The following is a 19,954-nucleotide window of genomic DNA, read 5'->3' on the forward strand; positions in this document are numbered from 1 at the left end:
ACCCAGAAGATTACATCCATTTCTAAATATATGGTCTATAATGGAGAAATGAATACTTTGATGTATGGTTTTAAGCATTTGAAATTCATTTGAAGCATTGAATTTCTGCACATATTTTACCTGGTGCTGTGTTACATGTGCATTTGTGAGACGTCCCTCCTTTACCTATACCCTCAGGCAGTCATTAAATGTTAGCAGTTGAAGCTCAGGTCACAGGCTACACCTCAGGAGCAGGGGATTTTGGGCCATAGCCTAAGAATCTAGACCGGTGGCTTGAGAAAATAGTGAACTCTTGAAGTAACACCATTATTGCCAACGTTAAACTGCAGTGGTGTAAGTAGGCTGAGCAAAATCAGCTACAGACTTTTGACAGGAGGCAGCTTTAATTCCAATAAGATAATTTGCTCTCTCATCATCCTCACATACTGGTATAGTGAAATTAGATTAAGATTGAGAGAGATATGGTGATGCTAATTATTAATATTCAACTTATTAATATTATTTTTTGGTATTTGTTTAATTTTTTTACACACTTTTCTCTGGTCACATACCCTGGTATTACATTACATGTCATTTAGCAGACACTTTTATCCAAAGTGACTTACAATGGAATTGAGTACAATCGACCATGATGTCTTTCGCACACAGGGTACCAGTCTTATCCGACTTAGCCACTCTAGTATATACAGTATATATAGGGTATATATACAGTGGTATATACAGTAGAATGAAGCAAATACAAACTTGTTTTTCACCATTTTAAAAGGTGACGTCTCACATTTCTCAGACGCGACTGTCCTGCTCACAGTCGCTTTGTTTATGTCCAGCACACATACAGTTAAACGGGACTGACAAGTGATGGCATCTGCGCATGCGCATGTGGTGGTGACAGAGGAAACAGCCGGGGAGTAGTCAAACAGTCAGCGATCTGCGAGGAAAGAGAAGGGGGAAACGACAGAGAGGAGCGACAGCCTGGGTCCAGCGGGGTTGTCTCCCCCCATACAACAATAATGCTCATCTCGCCGCTGTCGCTTTCTCGCAGGTGTCTGCTTCCCAGTCGCTGAATGGCGCTGGTTACCGTGCAGCGTTCACCGACCCCCAGCACCAGCTCCAGCCCCTGCGTTTCGGTAAGAACCGCCTTCGTCGAGCTCTCCTTCACAACTGCTGCCTCCACAACCACCACAACCAAAATCTCGTAGCCGTCGAGTGGCAGTCTTGGCTTAATTTCCAATTCCCCTGTCCTATTTTTATATGGGCTGCTGGCTGTCATAAAGTGCCTTGCCTTTGTGTCCCTGCGCATGCGTGAAATATAGCTGCTCATCTGAGAGTCAGAGTCGCTGCTAAAGTTAACTTGTTTAGTCGAAATACTGTGTTTTTATCTGCTCGTCGACTTCTAAGTGTTGTTAGCAACATTAGCTTGACAGGTTTCTCCTTGTGGTTTTCACTCTTCTCCTCCACGGTTCACACGCTTGTTCCTGTCTGCACATTTCCGTCAGTTCAAAGGTTCAGTTGTTCACTTGCACTGAAAACAAGAGTAACTCCTCACACCGCATCTCACGCCGCGCTGAAAATGGTTTCCTGTTCGTTTACATGACAGTGAAACTGCAGCATGGGCTTTCTTACGTGTTGTTGTCTGAAACAGGAAATATTTTTTCCACTTCCCTTTAAAGTAAATACCTTTGTGTCACGCATGAATACAATTATGAGCTGCCTGCTCTCGAGTGCTGTACCTGATTTGTAAACAAGGCTGGGGACGTGTCTCTTTGTGTATTGTTGAGTCCCTGTGTCCACAATTAAGGTTAATTGTTTCAAATATTTGGTTTATTCTTATGGTGTACTGAATTATTCTACACAAGTAAAAGTACCACTAGTTTGTTTTCATACTGGTCTAAAATTGTACTCAACCTAAATTAAAAACTAGCTTGTTTAAAATGTACAGGTAATAAATGTATTAATATAATGTTACCTTCTTAACAAGGTTGGGGTTCTTTCTTGTGTATAGTGCAAAATAGGACAAGGGGACACAAATCTCACATTAATTACAAATGAAAGTGGCAACAAAATATGTAAATACATAATGTATCAGTCAAAATGGGTCGAAGGTCACAAATGCTTAAACTTTTTCACTCACTCAGGGACCATAATTAATGCCAATTCACCTGTCCACTGTCCTCGTCATCATTCACTGCCAAAGTTTCCGGTGTGTGATTTATTTATTTATTTATTTATTTTTTAAAATTCAGGCCAACTTTTTTTTACTGTGATTGAAAACGTAGCTTCCACAAAGTAAAAGTAAAATCACAAAAAACTTAACTCAGTAACACAAGTAAATGTAATTCATTACTTTCCACCTCTGCTGTTACAGCATCAATTACACTTTTATACCTCCTTAAACTTCACGCACACACGCGTGCAGTGCTAGTGAATGAGTGAAACTGAATATAAATACATTCAATAACCATGACCAGTTAGGCTACATTCAGATTACACAGCCACATTGTTCCAATCCGATTCAATTTAAATCGGAATAATTACAGACCGGATTTGATGATTCAAGTGTCTAGCATTTGAATGTGATGACTCTCAAAGTGCACACACTCACGCAAATACCTTTTGTATATGTCATCAACAACAACAGAATATTTTAGCAGGATTTAGCCCCGAGATGATGGAGGTCGATGATGTCAACACTCGAGAACCACATACTAAAGTGACAGCAGTCAGATTTGAAAATTGGTCTTGACAATTGGGAAAAATTCTGCCCAAAAATTGGATATGAGTCATACGAGTTCTGCCTGGTAATCTGAATATCTTGCAAGGTTAACAGTCTATCCTGAATTGTGTCTCGATAACTGGCCAAAATCAAATTAATTCTTTATCTTTTTCCACAGAAAAATTCATCCAAATATTTTTTTTTATGAAAGAGTTATGCTGCTCACTATCAGACAGGCTTTCAGAGCCAAAAAACAAAACCTCATGAACTAATTTGCATACACAAATTGTCTTGACTATGTAGGGCGACAGCTTACACGATTTGCACACATGTACTAGCATTGTCTTCCATTTGTGTGCCATTTAATTAAGTTGTATATACTTTCGAACTCTTATCACAAGGGGGGAAATGACTGAAAAAGAGGACCTAACATGTTTTTTTTTTACTTAAGCTATCATAACTCGCACTATATTGCCAGGGCTCGAGAGAGCAGCGTTTTCCAAATGGTGAACTGTTGCTGTTGTTTCCCGTCTTCGTCTCCACAGGTCACACGCAAAAACTCACATTGGCTTATGACTCCGCTGTAGCTTTAGAAATCTGAACCAAATCACTGTTGTTGTGTGATGTGACCTCTCAACTCTCTCACCACAATTTCCTAACTCTTACAGACGTCTGATTCTCCTCTCCCCGTGGTCACTCATTTTTAATTTTTCAGCTGCATAAGAGTGTGTGTGTGTGTTGTGTCGTGACGCGATGGCAGAGCAGAGCAAAGACGCAGCTCGTCCGGTTGCTGCTTTCTTTCTTGTCTTGTTTCTGTAGACACGGGGAAGTCCACAGGATAATCAGGAAGAGAGAGGGAGGTAGTGATATACTGCACAAATGTTTCCAATTTAAAGGTTTTATGTATTGTTCACACAATGTGTGAGTGAGCAACTTGGGCAAATAACAAGGGCACAAGAACCGTTACAAGAACAAGCACAGACTGCTATTGGATTCTGCCTGGTCTTCAAGGACGGTTGAATTTTTTACTTTTTTTATTGGCAGCAATGCAAAAGGAACTCATCCGGATATTCTCTTACAGTGCTGGAATATTATTTAGATCCTCCACTTATAACAACATTTACAGAAACTCAGTGAATAGCGGTGTAGGGCTTTTACTATCTTTGACGTCGACTAACAGTTAATTTTATTGTATTCTTTTCAATCCCAACTTCCTCTGTTGTTTAGGGAATGAGACTAGTGACTAGACATAGATGTGCTGTGAGTGAATGCATATGAATGGGTGAATGACATTTTTGTTTTTTTTTTTGATCATTTTTTTTTAACTCAAACGTGTCCCAAATCACTGCAGTGGTATTGTTTTCCTTGAAAAACCTTTTACCTTGAAAGACACCCCATCCTTTACAGGTTTTATATCCTCAGACTAAAACAGGTTCTTTGAGTATAATAATAACTATAGAATTTGGAGATTGTAACATTGAGCAATCAGCTGCCCGAAGTATCAGGGTCAAAGCCTGTTAATTTCATGTTTAACTGCAGTTTGAATCGCATGCATAAGTGTCATAGGTGAGGCAAGACGGGGCGGTGAAGGATGTGAAGCATTTTCTTGTGGAAATATGCTTTCAACCCATATGCACGAGTGGCAATAAGGCTTCACACAGAAGAGAAATGTCTGGTTTCCTGTGTCTTGCTGTCATGTGACGTATGCGTGCATGCAGTCTTGTGTAAAACGTTTGTGTGAAATGGCTGCTGGTTGTTCTATTTCCTGCCACCATATTTACTTGAACCATATTTTGAACCCACACAGACACACTGGTATGTGTCTGCCTCACAATAAGGGTGTTTGTAGTGAAAACAGAAGCATTCATTAAATCCTTAAGGGAGAACTTTTTTATTTTATATTGGTTTTGACTTTAGTGAAACTCTTCATAAAAGTTAGATGCTGTAGTTGTGGCTCCTCAGTGCAGCACAGACCTTTTTCCCCATTGCCGTAGAACCCTGAATGATTGGGACGGACATTTCCATACGCTTTGGTAATTCCTCTCACATTTTCACATATGCAAAATGCACGTTTACCAATTCAATCCAAAGCTGGGTGATAGCACACGATGTCCGACCCATCAACAAGGAACAACAGATTGATTAGATAAAGTGACCTAAAAAAAATGATTAATCAACTACTATGTTATTGAGTGTTTTTTAATCAAGTTATTTTATTTTAACTAATTAAATTAGTTAAGACTATTTGTTCCTATTTGTTATAGTTAACACATTTTACACATTTATGGAAATGTGTAAAATCTGGGTTTTACTAATTGAGAGTAATTAATGTTGTTTCTGATAGGTGTGGACTCACTCACTAAAGCATTTCAGAGTTACTGCTTCACCTAGCCTTTGTTCTTAAACGGGGCTTAATTATACTTTCACTGGCTCAGGGTCACATACTCGACATGAGATGGTTTACAATCCACAGGAACTGTTTTAAATATCTTTTGTGCCGCCGAGTGAGAGAAACTGCAGACTACACCTGGTTTGGATACTCTCAGTTGACGGACGGTACAAACAAATGTGCCATTGCACTTATTAAATTGTTACACATCACATTACACTTGAGCTGGAACACAGTGTCACATGACCCACCGGTGAACACCACCATCCATCCATACCTGTCCTTTTGTTTTTTGTTTTTTTTTCTCCCTTCAACAATAACAAAACCTACCAGTTCTCTGCCACCTTACACTTGCACTGGAAACTAAATACACAGATGCTTTGCACATACTTTACATTGACCATGTCAATCATTGCTGCGCCTTCACAGATAAGGAAAAACTCATTGGTCATGTGATATCATTTTCCACCTGTATCCTGCAGCCTCATTCGGCCTCATTCATTTTTTTTTATCTCCCCGTCATTAACCTGTAATCCATTTCCTCCATTAATGACGTTGTTAATGGTCTTATAGTGTTGTTAAGGTTAGTTTTCAGACAACATATCTGCTGCCAATCTTCTGCCTCTTCATTCAAGAAAGTATCTGTAGATTTCTGTCTGTGTCATCCTCGTGGACTTTCCTGTTTTTGTGTGTCAGTGTGTTATTGCCCAGCTGGATTCACCTTAAAAACAGTCTGAGATCATTTTCCTGGAGCGTGTGTAAATTGAGTTGATGTTGGACTCTGCTCTCCCTGCCGTCTCTCTCCGCCCTTTGTGTGTGTGTGTGTGTGTGTACTTGTAATTTTTGTCTCTTTGGGACATTTCCTAAATCAAACACTGATCTTCCCAGGACCAGTCATGTGTATGTACTGTAACTGTTTACAGTATTTCTGTGCTGTGGCAAATAGAGTTGGTTAGTTTCATCAACTTTTACATAGTAATATTACACAGTTATATGAAGTTGTGAATGCATGTGATCATAGGATGTCCTGTGTTTGTTTCATAACCCAAACATGGACACAGAGAATAAAGAAAATGGGAAAATGCATTAATATCCTTTTATAATATTGAAGTTAATATGTTGTAGTGTCTCTGTTTTGTTGCTAATGTGTTTTTAAAATAACATATCACAATTATTAAATGTATATTTTCTCATATTTATTTTAGGAGTCCGGCAGTGGGGAGGATGACCGTCGCTCTCAACCGAGGAGGTAAGATATGACATAAGAGAAGACCATGTACTCTGTCTCAAAATTGTTGTCATCGTTCTTTCCCCTTTTGTGACCTCTCGGCCCATAATTAAAACACAGGGCCTCTTATGTGGCTGCCGCTGATCCCTGACCTGGGAACAGGAAGTACGAGCTGATGATTAAGTCTCACACATTGCATGCATGCCTATGCCTATGGAACTATTTTCTTTTATTGCTCTGACCTGACAAAGAGCTGCTGGTGTATTCTGTGTCGTCCCTTGTTGCCTCGGGCGCTGAGCTGGAGTTGGGAATCTGGTTTGTCCTGTTTCACTTAAACATATTTGGTCATAGTACACCAGCAATCAGCTTTTTTTATGTGTTGTTGCTGCTTGTGATATCGGAGTAAAGCTTAGCCGCAGCAACACTTTTCCTTTCATCCTTTGTGTTGTGTTGTCCTCTCCTCTCTTGAGCACAGATTAAATCCCTGAAATCCTCTCCTGTCTGATACAAAGGTCTGTGGTTTCCCCGACTGTCCATTAGAGGGCAGGACAATTCCCTGCATGTCAGCTCTGCCTATGTGGGTCAAAGGAGCTGCAGTGCTGATCCAGGGTCTGATTGGTAGCCACTTCCTAAGTCAGAGTGCCTCTGTGTTTGTTTGGTCACTGGAACTCTGTGCCATCCAACTGAGAGGACTGTCTGTATTTATGCAGCTGGGAGTGAAATCTATATTCACATAGCAGGTCTCTCTCTGTGTGTGTGTGTGTGCGCGCGTGTATGTAAAGACATTTTGACCTTGTGAGGACACTTTGTCTGGTCCTCACTACTTTTATTTGACTTTTTTGAGAGTTAAGACTTAATAAGGGTGAGAAATATGTTTTAGGTTAGGGTCGGTTTACCATGTTAGGCTTTTAGTTGTGATGGTTAAGGTTAGGGTAAGGAGCTACATATGCATTATGTCTATGGATGTCCTCACTAAGAATGAAGTGTTTCTTAAGGAGCAATCATACATATTTAGTAACAGTGTGCTGAAAAGTAATGGATGAATTACTCATTTTAATATATTAATTTCTATATGTTCTTATTTAGGACCATCACTATCTTTAAATATATGAGCATCCCTAGAGAATAAGCATTTATTTGTCTTATTTCTGCTGTGGAGCAGATGATCTAATAACCTCCACATTAACCAGCTTCCCTTGTCACTTAAACGCCATTAGTCAGCTCAGCTGTACGGACAAATGTAATGTAGCCGATGATCATGTGCTGGAGAAAGGCCGTGAGAAAGGTCATGATGTGGTGTAGTAGTTGTGTGAAGGTTAGTTTGAAATACAGGTTTATGTCTTGTTTTTAAAGTCAACTGTTAGTGTCTCTATGTTCTGTTTTATTGTGACATGTGTGATTAAGTCACATGTGGCGAGCAGGTTGTTCATTTTCACCCACACTGCTGACGGATGTCCCTGCAGACGTCAGCAGCTGTGACACATGCAACGACGTCCATTAAGACTGGAATAAGGCTTTAGTGGATGCAGTGTGTCTGTCTGCATGAGCAGGGCCCACTGCAGTCCTGCTGCTGATTAAAATGACCGAAATCAGCATAATAGTTACACCAGCAGGAGCAGCAATGTCACTGGAGGACCTATGGGAGGAAATACAGAAAAAAACCCAGTCTAAATTCTTTTGTTAGATGAAAGGTTGAATCATGAATTTAAGGAATGCCAATAGACTAATATAGTTGCCTGATTTTATTTACTCTTTTTGTAATTTTGGGCTGAATCAAAATCAGTTCCGCTGGAATAGACTCTCAGTGTGCGTACACGTGTGTGAGAAGAACAACCAGTTGCCTTGGGCGCACTATACAATACTATACTGTATATGTGATCTGATACCTAAGGTGACTGTCTGTGCGTTTGTATACTTGGAGACATAAGAGCAACAGAGCAGTGTCCGATATCTGTCTACATGTAACAACCACAGGCTGGTCATCACTGCTCGTCATTGGATGGTGTGAATTTCAGCAGACAAATGAGAGAACAGTGAGGTGGAACTTGAGAGACGGGTCTTAAAGCACACACACAAAAAACATTGCAGGTTTCTGAGATTCAATTGTCTACTTGTTCAGGATTTTTTTTACCCGTGATGGTTCCTTCCTGGCTCGACCTGGAACGCCTTAACCACACATTTGTCTGAAAGCTGAAACTGATTTTGTTGTTTCTTAACAGAAAAACTGAATATTTTTGTTTTGTGAACAAAACAATGGATTTGAGTGTTGTTATTTTGAGGTTTTGTATAAACACCATTTGATTTTTTGTTTTTTACCATTTCCATAGTTGTAGCCCCAGATTAAATCATACATGATGATGAAGATGAAATATCCTTCACCTTAATTAATCATAAAAGATATGTTAGAACCTTTTTGGTATGTTATGTAACATATTCAATTAGAACTATTTTTCATTGTCCAGATATTTTTATTTAGCCTTTATTTGGCCAAGAAGGTCCCATTGAGATTAGAGCTGCAACAAACGATTATTTTCATAATCGATTAATCTAATTTTGGTTTTGTCCACAAACCAAAATTATTCCGTTTTAATCATTTCTTTGTTATGTGGAGCAAAAAAATGAAGAAAATATTCACATTTTAGAAGCTGAAACTGAATTCTTGTTTTAATCATAACCGATTATATTAAATAGTTGATGATTCATTTAGTAATCAATTAATAATCAAGTAATTGTTTCAGCTCTAATTGAGATACAAGATCTCTTTTTCCAGGGAGTCCTGGTCAAGATGCAGCATAGATGGTACAAATAGTTACAGAAACAACACAATGTCTGATATAAAACTCTAAAATAATAATAGTTTAGGTTATTAAAAGAGAGTAAAAAAAGAGTAATAAAAGGAAAGTGCAGAAGTAAACAAGCCCTACCACTTAATCCGAACCCCTCAAAAAGGTTATTACCGATTTACAGCTGGTAAATGTGTGCCTCCCCTATAGCATGCCCAAAATCTTGAAGCTATGCTGTGTAGCTGCTTTCAGACATGCAACCTTATCCAGAATTCATGTCTGAAAACATATTGTCTTCTTCTTCCTTAATACCATCATTACTACACTTATTGACTTATTGTGGTTTAGAAATTGCTTTTGAAGATCATCGAGAGGAGATCAAGCCTTTTCAGCTGACGGCTGAATCAAGGGCAGCATAAACACAAAGCAAATACACACTTGTGCAATGGCACACAGGACACCTAGTAGGAAAACACTGCTGCTGCTGTTGTTGTTTATCGCTTGCTGTGAAGTGGTAGTCAGCTGGTGTCCACGCATTTCCCCCTCTGTTTGTAAACCGTCTTCTAAATTGAAACCACTGGGAATCAACAAGCAGCATAACCAAGTGTAAGGTCGGATTTCTCTCTGAAGTCTCCTATTTGATTTCTCAATCCCTGCTGTTTGTGTTGTGTTGTCCAGTTGTTGTTGTTGTTGGTGTGCTGTTGCTGGAAGGCAGCCGCTCACGAGGTGTTGGATATCATTGACCCCGATGAGAATTTTCTACTGGCCTAGAGTTTGTTACTCAACGTTGTCACCCGTACAGCAGGGTGCTCAGACAACACAAATGTGATCGGTTCAGTTTCACTTTACTTGCGCCAGGTGTGTGCTTATTGTGTGTGAATTGTTGACTCTCTCTCCTCCTCTCTTTATAATATTGTAAGGTTTAAGGAGATAAATGTTATCTTAGATATTGGGAGACATGTCGAACCCTGCACTCACTTTTTGGACATGTCGTAAGACTGTGAAACAGCGTAAATGGGGAGTCATTATGAAGTCCAGTAACACCCTGAAGCCTTTATATACAAGTGTGGTGCGTAACTTTTTAATATAAACAAAAAGTCTGTTAGAATTCAAATCTTTATTAAATAAGTTCACACAATGCTGATTAAGCATCTTTGGCTCCACGTGACTCTTTTGGGGTCCCTCTGTGTTCTTGTGTCACTTGTGGCGCATATCCACGACACAGTTCAAGCACCTTTTTTAAAAAAATACTTTTCCATTAATCACAGTACCTGGTACTTTTTTAGTACCTGCTCTAGCGAACCATACCAAACCCCTTTGAGTCGAGCGGTGCCGCGCCGTGCTGGAACTGTATAGGGGTAAGTGCCTCTAGTGACATTCCTACATTGTACACAGGAGGTGATTTGATTTATATCAAAACAGATGGAGTCAGGACTGATAGTATTGTATGACACAGCATTGTTTTGGTTAATGTAGACAATAAGCAGAATAAGGACATCAGCAACAAAAATCCCCACTCAACTTTAATTAATTGTGGAATAATTCACTAACATAAATTAGTTTTATTGGAGTCTTTTTACCTTGACTTTTTACCTTGACACTTGTGGCACTGATAATCCTCCATACATCCACAGAGGATTGGCTGTATGACACGTGTGTCTCCTCCCCCGTGGGTCGGTCATGAGCAGGATTTACCGCAGCGCGTGCTGCAGAAACAGCAACACTGAGCAGATGTGAAGACACCTGCCCATCAGCAGCCCGTGTCACTTTATTTGCGTGTATTTTGGTGATTTACATTTTTAGCGCTGTTTGGTTTATATCGGAAAAAAATCGGTGCTTCCGCGATTCTACAACAACCACCATCATTGCGGAGTGATCATCTTCACATCCACAACAGCGACTGTCGGAGACTCCTCCAGCCCGCTTTTAGTGCGCCCTGTCCCCGCCACCACCGGAGCAGCGATGCCTCCCGGTGTCGTGAACGCGCCACGGAGCTCGTGTGCCGGCTGCTTCTGTGTCTTCTCCTGCGGGGAGAAGATGAGACCGGGGGGGATTTATCAGCTGTAAGTTGAACGAATACGCGGTGTGTGTGTGTGTGTGTTCACAGCGTCAGGGTTTGTTTATTTCATCATCACCATCATTTGCTGCAACACCTTAACACTGGCAGGCTGATTCAGTTTGTTTAACACCAGTGGGGTTGTTGAGCAGATTCCTTTGGCATGAAGCTCTGACTCTGACACAGTTCTTGTTGGTATCTGCTCCGCTCTCCAGTGTTTTTGGCAGTTATCCATTATGACTATGACTATGATAATGACATGCGGTTTTTCCCATGATGACTAATGGGAAGGATGTGGCAGCAGAGTCAGTAGCCGGAGGTAGAGATTTCCTTCCCTGTGCTCCTTGTGAAATGTCTGACGGATGCCAAACTCATCTGCTCACAGGCACTCCACTCCACACACCTTTAATTATTATTTTTTTTGTACTGTTTTTTTTTTTTTGTTCTAATGCATATTGACAGTGGTGCAAAGGGACACATTGTATCTGACAGATTGTCCCAGAGTCAGAGGATGTGATGAATCATCATCTGGCTTCAGAGGACAGACGCTGGCAATGGCATCTTGGCTTTTATTGGTGATTTCTGTGTTTGATTGATCGGCTGAGTCAATAGTTTGTCTGCACTCAGACATCATTTACAATTTTGTTTAAGACACGTGTCCACTGTTTGTGTGGATTCACACTCACCATTTCTCATATATTATAGTGCACAATTCATTTTACTGGATAGCAAGTTGAGCTTTGTTTCCACTTAGTCAATGCACTGTTTTAAGCTCATGAAGGTACATGAATCTTTCAGTTATTGTTCTGTATAGGTTAGGTTTGTACGGGCTGATACGTGATTTATTTTTTCCTCAAGAAAACACAAGATTAAATCCTTATTATTGAGACATCTGCAACTTTAGTTGATTCACCCCTTGAACTCACCCGCTCACCTCCTTAAAAACATAAGGATCTGCATCATGTACTTACACCTACTGGACGTAGAAGTAGAAAATATTGACTGCTATCCAGTAGGATACAAGACAGAGGTGGAATATACTTGAACAATTAATTCCTTGATTGACTGAGTTTAAAATGTTAAAATGTGTCAAACAAACACTCAAAGTGCACAAAAAAGGAGTAAAAGTTAAAGTTTTGAGGGATACCTGCTTACCAGTTATGGCATTCAGTTTTTTAAGCAGCTGGTTGTTGTGGGAACTCAATGTTTTAAAGGGTTTTAAGAACTAAAAATATTTATTGATGTTTATGATTCTCATACACTTTTCTTTTCTTTCTTTCTTTCTTTCTTTCTTTCTTTCTTTCTTTCTTTCTTTCTTTCCAGCATCAGTGAAAGTTTCCTGACAGTCAAAGGAGCTGCTCTTTTTTTACCTCGAGGAAATGGCTCCTCCACGTCTTCTGCCTCCCGCTTTTCGCAGCTGCGCAGCAAACATGCAGGTAAGGTGAACGGTCTTCCTTGAGACCAGTGAATGTTAATTGCATGACGATGAAATGTGCTTTTAGTAAAATAAGGTGTTATTTATTCCTCCACTGCACTCTTGTTGTCGTGTAACCAGGAGACATCCAGCAGCACCTACAAACCATGTTCACTCTCCTCAGACCAGAGGACAACATCAAATTGGTGGGTACGCCTTATAACACAAATAAACCTGTAGGTAAACGTCGGAAGACAGACGACCACATGTGTGTGTTTCCTCCTACAGGCGGTTCGTTTGGAGAGTGTCCACCCTCAGATCACCCGCTACATGGTGGTGGTTTCAACCAACGGTCGTCAGGATACGGAGGAGAGCGTGGTGCTGGGGATGGATTTCAGTCCTGTAGACAGGTGAGACAGAGACACACACACAAGCGTATATGTGTCCACGCCTGTTTTTTTTTAAATATATAATTGTAACATTATGATTTTCTTTCCTCTCCAGTTCATGTTCTGTAGGGCTGATTTTGCCCTTATGGAGCGACACGTTGATCCACCTGGATGGAGACGGGTAAATAAAAGTCAAACCACATGCTTTTAATCACAACACCAGTGAGCGAAGATGGATAACTGAGTTGTTTTCTTTCTTCTTGCTCTCAGAGGTTTTAGTGTGTCAACGGATAGCAGAGTGCATGTTTTCAAGCCCGTTTCTGTGCAGGCCATGTGGTGAGTTACACATTTCAGTAATCTGCATCTTTCGTAGATCCTTAGCAAATGTTTGTCCTTGTATCAAAGCCTCAATCTCTCTTTTCAACCCCCCATCACCTCTTTCACGCTCTATCACAGGTCGGCCCTCCAGTCACTCCATAAAGCGTGTGAGGTGGCTCGTTGTCATAACTACTTCCCAGGCAGCTTGTTCCTCACCTGGGTCAGCTACTATCAAAGCAGGGTCTCCTCCGACCAGGCACGCATCAACGAGTGGAATGCCATGCAGGATGTGCAGTCACACCGAGCCGACTCACCCGTCCTTTTCTCTGATGCGTTAGTATTCATTTCATGTAGAATATTTGTTGTTGTTTTAACCCTTAGTGCTCAAGCGGCACGGATCTGTGCCTGGGAATAATAAACTCCTTATGTGGATATGCTTAGGTCACATATTCAAGCTTTGAAAAAACTTGTTTTTTCCGTCTTCGTATGTGTTGTTGAGTCAAAGTTATGATTCATTTTATGTCACTTTTTTAGTAGTGATATGAAATAGCAATAATTGTGCAGAAGTCACAAAACAAGACTGTTTTTCTTTCTTTTTGTTCATAAATAATGAGCCTCGTGAACTTTGAACTCTGATGTATTTCCAAATTTCACAAATTCAATCCAATTTTAAACATTTTTAGTACCTTATTTGTTCAGGTGTGTTTATATAGTTGGTGAAAATGGAAGACGTTTTTCATCTCTCTGTGCTCTGTGCTCTAAGGGCTAAACAAACACCCTGAATGTTTTTTGGCACATATTTAACATACACTGTGTTTCAATGTCACTGTGTTTTCACAGACCTACAGAAAGAGAGCTGACGGAGCGTCAGATCAAAACAAGTTTGCGGGAGATAATGATGCAGAAAGACCTCGAGAATGTCACCTGCAAAGAGGTGAGCCCAGGCTTAAGATGCACTAGTCATCCATGTTTATCTTGTAGAAATAAAAATGTATTATCTGCATTTTTGGCTTCAGTCTTAACATTTTTCTGTTCTGTTGTTTTGCCGCCCGGTTGTGCTCTCTAGATCCGAACAGAGCTGGAGATGCACATGACCTGCAACCTGCGAGAGTTCAAGGAGTACATCGACAATGAGATGATAGTCATTCTGGGCCAGATGGACAGTCCCACAGAGATCTTTGATCACGTCTTTTTGGTGGGTTGGCTGCATGGTTGTTGCACATTTCAGTGAAATCCACAGGGTAAAGAATTACCAGAATGGCCAGATCATAGATTAATTAATAAAAACACTTTAATTGAATGCCTTAGTTTTAATCAAGAGTAATTCCTCATTTTTCCCTTGTTTGGATTGGACTGCACATTGGACATTAAAGCACGTCTTTCCGTAGCATTTGAGCATTATGAAAAGCTCAGTGGAAGATTCCGAATAAATCTGAAGATTGCTTTTGTTTTCGACAGGGATCAGAGTGGAATGCATCCAATTTGGAGGAGTTGCAGAACAGCGGGTAAGGAAGAAGTACAGAGGCCGCAAGACGCACTACATTGCATTGCACAAGTTTTTGTCCATTCAAAAAAACACATTTTAAGATGATTCTCAACAAAGTTAAGATCTTAAATTGAACGTGTCCCCGTCTCACCTTCTTCTTTTCTGTCCTCTCATTCTCACACAGTGTTCAGTACATCCTGAATGTAACGAGGGAGATCGATAACTTCTTCCCCGGTGTGTTCGAGTACCACAACATCCGTGTGTATGATGAGGAGGCCACTGACCTGCTCGCCTACTGGAATGACACCTACAAGTTTATATCTAGAGCAAAGTAAGTGTCACAAGACTGCTTGTCTTGTTTTGTCTTGCTTTTTGTATCTATATGTCTCTAATTCTGTACATCCACATCAGGAAAGCTGGGTCCAAGTGTCTGGTGCACTGTAAAATGGGTATAAGTCGCTCCGCGGCCACAGTGATCGCGTACGCCATGAAGGAGTATGGCTGGGACTTGAACAAGGCGTTTGATTATGTCAAGGAGCGCAGAGCTGTGACCAAACCTAACCCCTCTTTTATGAGACAGCTGGAGGAGTATCAGGGCATACTACTGGCCAGGTACACATACAGTAATGACGCACACACAAGTTTATTCTAGGTGTGGCATGATGGAAATAATAATTGCTTCAATTACGATGGACTGCGTATGTATAGTTGTACATAAATGGTCTATTCTTGACACCTTTTTGTTGTCTTCTACCACAGTCGGCAGAGGCACAACAAACTGTGGCGCTCACACTCTGACAGCGACCTGTCTGATCACCACGAACCGCTTTCAAAATCCCATGTCCAACCTCACAGCCTGGGCCGCTCGGACCCCCATAATCAGGCCAGCAGTGCGCCTGGACCGTCTGTCAAAGAACTGCTGGAATCGCTGGGAAGTTCGGCCAGCACAAAGAAAGCGACACACTCGACCAGCCAGCCTGATACTGGCATCCACTCCAATCAGCCCAGCTTCCCGCTGTGCGAGCGGGTGGCAGATCCGTCGGGTCCGGAGACTCCCTCTGTAGCTCAAAGCAGTCGGCTGGATCCCCCGTGCTCTGAATCCACAGCTGGCTCTGTGTCTCTGTTACCTCCTGCGCTCTCCAACGGCGTATGCGGCGCCGCGGAGCAGCCGCCGTCGCCTCCTCTCTCCCAGCCAAGGGCTGCCACTGTGGTGCCAGAGCCTCAAAAGACAGACATTGTGACTGTTGCCGAGAGTGTTTTAGTGGGCCAGCCTCACCCCCCTCCCTCAGTTCACCACCTCCCACTCTCTCCTGCTCCAACTCCAGCCTCTTTAGATGGGGGTAACACTCCACAGGAGTTGTCCTGCCCCCTGCCAGCGACAAAACCGATGGTAGAGTCAGTGTGTGAGCCTACGTCAACACCAACTCCATCAAGCACGCAGTCCACTGAACCCCTGTGTCCGTCTGTACCGGTGCCTGTTAAAACTCCAGACGGTAACCAGCAGATATGTGACCCCAGTTTGGACGGTTCGGCGGCGCATCCTCCCTCTGATAGTGATTTTAACAGTAATCCCAGTGCCATGCCACGGGACAGTGAGATGATGTTGGGCCACAGTGCAGATCACATTAACTTTTTCAGTGCCAGGGAAAAGTTCAAGGGCATGAGTCAAGATGGTAAAAGTCAGTGTGCTGTGCCGCAGCAGTCACCCCTGCTGAAGAGCTGTGCCAAGGAACCACAACTGCTGCTGCTTCCAGATGTTTCCACCAGAGATGGGAAGGAGGAGGAGAACGGAAAGGTAAGACTACTGCTGAGTGTATGTTAAGGTTGTCTCTGTAGCAACAGTGGAGCTAATGGGATCTTGTGTGCAAGGGTAGCACCTAGTGGAATAAAAGTAGAATGCAACTGTCTCATCTGAAACTCTTTCACTTGAATGTCTCCAGAATAACTTATATTTATTTGACTTTGTAGTAAATCTCTTTATATTATCTCTGTTTTTATTCTAGGAAATGAGCGTCCCTGTGCAGGTCACAGGAGTGAAGCCCGCAGTGAACCCCGAGACTCCTGGCCCTCCGAGCCGACCGCAGGACGTTCACGACCAGGGTGTGAAGACATCCTCGCAGGAAATAGAGGATGCACATGCCTCATCTCCGAAAGAAGCTGAGAATGTGAAAGAGAAAGTGAAAAACAAAGAAGTGGAGGAGGAGGAGGAGGAGGAGGTGGTGGATACAGCTCGACTCTACAGGGACTGGACGAGGGGCTCTGTGCGGCGTGTCACACAACAGCTGGAGCAAAGAATGAAAGAGGAACATGAGACTCCTGCAGCGGCCTCCTTGCCACCATCTAGTAGCACCTCCTTCTCGCATCGGCGTTCTCTCAGTGTCGACTCTGCTCCTGAGACGCATTTTCAGGACGTGTCTGTAGTTACCTCTGTGCAGGAGGAGAGCGACTGGACTTTAGGATCAGGGAAAAGTAAGAGTGGTGATATAGTTGAGATAGAGGCGCTAGGAAATAACAACAGAAGCACAAAAGGACACAAACTCCAGCCTGCTGATACTAGATTGCTCTCTACCTCGTATCCATTCCACCACATCCCCCTTTCGCCCTTTGCCTCTGTGAACTTCCTGTGTCTGGAGGGCGTGACGGAGCTCGAGTCCGGCACAGACCGGGACTGCTTCACAGAGGAACCCCACAGTGACATTATCATGCGGGAGATGTGGGAGACTTTGTGTGAGCTGGGTGCCTTCCTGCAGCAGGTGAGCACAGAGGGAGCCTGCAAGACCAGTTGTGTGGACCAGGTTTTTTGCCACAGTGCTGGAAGCACCCAGGCGCGAAGTAGCAGCTTCCAGAAGAGGGTCAGAGAGGTGGAGGCCAGGATTCGCCAGGCAGGCTTGACCCCTCCATCCCTGATGAAGCGCTCGGCCTCTCTCGCCAAGCTCGGCTGTCTGGAGCTACTCGCCAATGACCTGAGTGAGTGGGAGCTCAGTCGCTCCCCCGTGACTACGCCATCTACGGCACAACCTCCGGCTCACACCAGTGACGAGTCCAAGAAGCAGCGAGTCCACACCTGTCTCGCAGCAGCTGACCATCAGCCCGATGTCCCCGGAGTGGATGTGGAGAGTTTCTCTGAAGCGGGAGAAACCTCGACGAAAGTCTCTCCACCAACGTGTCAGAGTGAAGAAAACCTGAGCAATCCTGGCCTTAAATCTCTGCATTCGCCCGCACTCACTCTTATAACACGGCAGCAGTATGGAAGGACTCACCCGCTAAGAAGGCTTAAGAAAAGAACTGTTAGTACTCTTTACCACACCATGTAACCCTCACAGTGCGAGTGTGAGAGAGTGTGTTTGAATGTGTGAGAGAGAGAGAACATAATGTTGCCTGAAGTGAAAGTGTCGGGATTTATTCAGCGAAACAAACCAATGCCTCTTGCCTTAAAGGATATGAATAGCCTCTGTAAAAAATCTGTGATAGGAGACGCACGCGAGTCTCAGCACAAAGGCGGTGATGAGGCTATGAAGGTCTTGGTGACGTGAAACAACACTGAAGTTGAACGCAGCAAACACAATCATCTGATTGTATATTTGGTAACAAATGTTACGACACCTGAGCCTGCACACACACACACACACACACACACACACAGCCTTTTATATCTTTGCTGGTTTCTCCCATCGACAACCTGATATTTACTTGACTGCTGTTGGTCGACAGGATAGTTCAGCCTTTTTTGTTTTTTTAATCTACTTGTCCTTCCACGTCTCAGGACAAGGCTGTCCTCCTTGTACAGTCTGTTGGTAAATAAATGCCACCAGTTAAAGTCGGTTCTGCTGTTTTGAGACTAGATGTATGCATGAGTTGTGCAAAGCTCAGGTGGAACCACAGACATTATTTTGTTTTTTTTCCCTTCCCAAAGAAATGTGTGACCAGAGGCTGGTGATATAAAGTCGTCGTATAATGTGTCCAGTGGTTTATCGAAACAAAACTGCCAAGTGAAGAGGCAACGCTGTTTCTTTTATCTGTACTTTTTTAACTGCACAATACCTCAGTACATCTGAAGCAAATCTGACCTACACAAGCATCGGGGTCCGGATTACTGGAATGTTTTTGTCTCTGTTTTGATCGGAAACGGTTTTAAATTTCACTACATTTTGAACTGAAGTAAAAATGTGTCTTTCATGTTCTCTCACAGTTCTGATGCCACTCAGACTATTTTTTTTTTTTTATTTTTAAATGTATCGCTGTGTGTGAGAAAAGGTTTGTTTAGGGATTCGGTTTTTTTTTTTCTGATGTGACGTCATTTGTGATTGTTGACATTTTAAGGAACTGTATGTTGTTGTTTTTATATCTGGCTGTGTGTGTGTCCCATGTATGAGTGCAACGGTGTAGCAAGGGTTTTTATTTTTTATCGTTGTTTTCCTTTTTACATTTTGTAGGAGTGTGCCTGTGAGCAAGTGAAGCTTCTCCGCAGTCATATCATAAATGTCTGCGCGGAGGAGTCTGTCCTACATGCACTTTACTCCCTTTTTTATTTTAAATGTGGCTTAATTTTAAGTGGGGTTTTTTAAATGTGTGGTTGCTACATTTGGAGAAGCATATGTAGATAGTCGGGGCTGTCGGGTGTGTGTGTGTGTTGTCAAAAGACTGTTTTCTTTTCCTTTTATTTTAATCTGTGTAAATATTCTTTTATATCATGTGCTTCAACTGTGATGATTAAACAATGGAAATGATGTAGCGTCAGTTTTGCTTTATGTCAGAAGACCAAAACATACCTGAATACTGAGCACGACAGGTTTAATCAATCATTCACTATACATTTAACATTTTAGAATTTCTTTTTAAGAATATTTATTGACATTTTCCACTCTTAAGCACTTAAAAAAGCAAATGTTTTGAAGAATTTCATCTTAAATGCTGGCAGAATTTCACCTTTAGTTAATAAACTGAGTGAATGCTTCACTTTACGAAATGAACGTATCAGAATGATATTGCATTATTTAACACGCAGAACAACGTGTATAGTAATGTGCACCACATTATACAATAAAGAAAGGAGGAAAGGGTGGAGGATGAAATGGCCAAATCTAGAACAGCTTTTAAAGTTTAAAAAATAAATTTGAATTCACCAAAAATAATCATTCGTGTTGAATGGGGAGTGTTTGGGGGTGGTGGCACCAATTT

At 42.0% G+C, this 19,954-nt stretch overlaps 1 protein-coding gene across 1 annotated transcript; it reads left to right on the top strand.

The window, feature by feature from the left end:
* Positions 1 to 897: 897 nt before the first annotated feature.
* On the top strand, positions 898 to 19,030 carry ssh2b (slingshot protein phosphatase 2b). The gene is made up of 15 exons (XM_044042419.1): positions 898 to 1,127; positions 6,308 to 6,351; positions 12,493 to 12,605; positions 12,725 to 12,789; positions 12,872 to 12,993; positions 13,088 to 13,153; positions 13,243 to 13,308; positions 13,429 to 13,623; positions 14,131 to 14,224; positions 14,357 to 14,485; positions 14,749 to 14,795; positions 14,961 to 15,107; positions 15,188 to 15,388; positions 15,536 to 16,571; positions 16,780 to 19,030. Exons 1-15 carry the CDS (start codon positions 1,065 to 1,067, stop codon positions 18,088 to 18,090), a joined length of 3,699 nt encoding a protein of 1,232 aa, XP_043898354.1. The 5' UTR covers positions 898 to 1,064; the 3' UTR covers positions 18,091 to 19,030.
* Positions 19,031 to 19,954: the final 924 nt, after the last annotated feature.

Source organism: Solea senegalensis, linkage group LG13 (assembly GCF_019176455.1).
Source record: "Solea senegalensis isolate Sse05_10M linkage group LG13, IFAPA_SoseM_1, whole genome shotgun sequence".
NCBI classification, from domain to species: domain Eukaryota; kingdom Metazoa; phylum Chordata; class Actinopteri; order Pleuronectiformes; family Soleidae; genus Solea; species Solea senegalensis.

What these genes read in the sequence shown, in the direction of transcription:
- ssh2b (XM_044042419.1), top strand. Translation starts at nt 1,065, where the DNA reads ATGGCGCTGGTTACCGTGCAGCGTTCACCGACCCCCAGCACCAGCTCC. An exon ending in GTTTCTGTGCAGGCCATGTG is followed by an intron (nt 13,309 to 13,428) that starts GTGAGTTACACA and finishes GCTCTATCACAG; the next exon opens with GTCGGCCCTCCAGTCACTCC. An exon ending in AGGAGGAGGAGAACGGAAAG is followed by an intron (nt 16,572 to 16,779) that starts GTAAGACTACTG and finishes TTTTTATTCTAG; the next exon opens with GAAATGAGCGTCCCTGTGCA.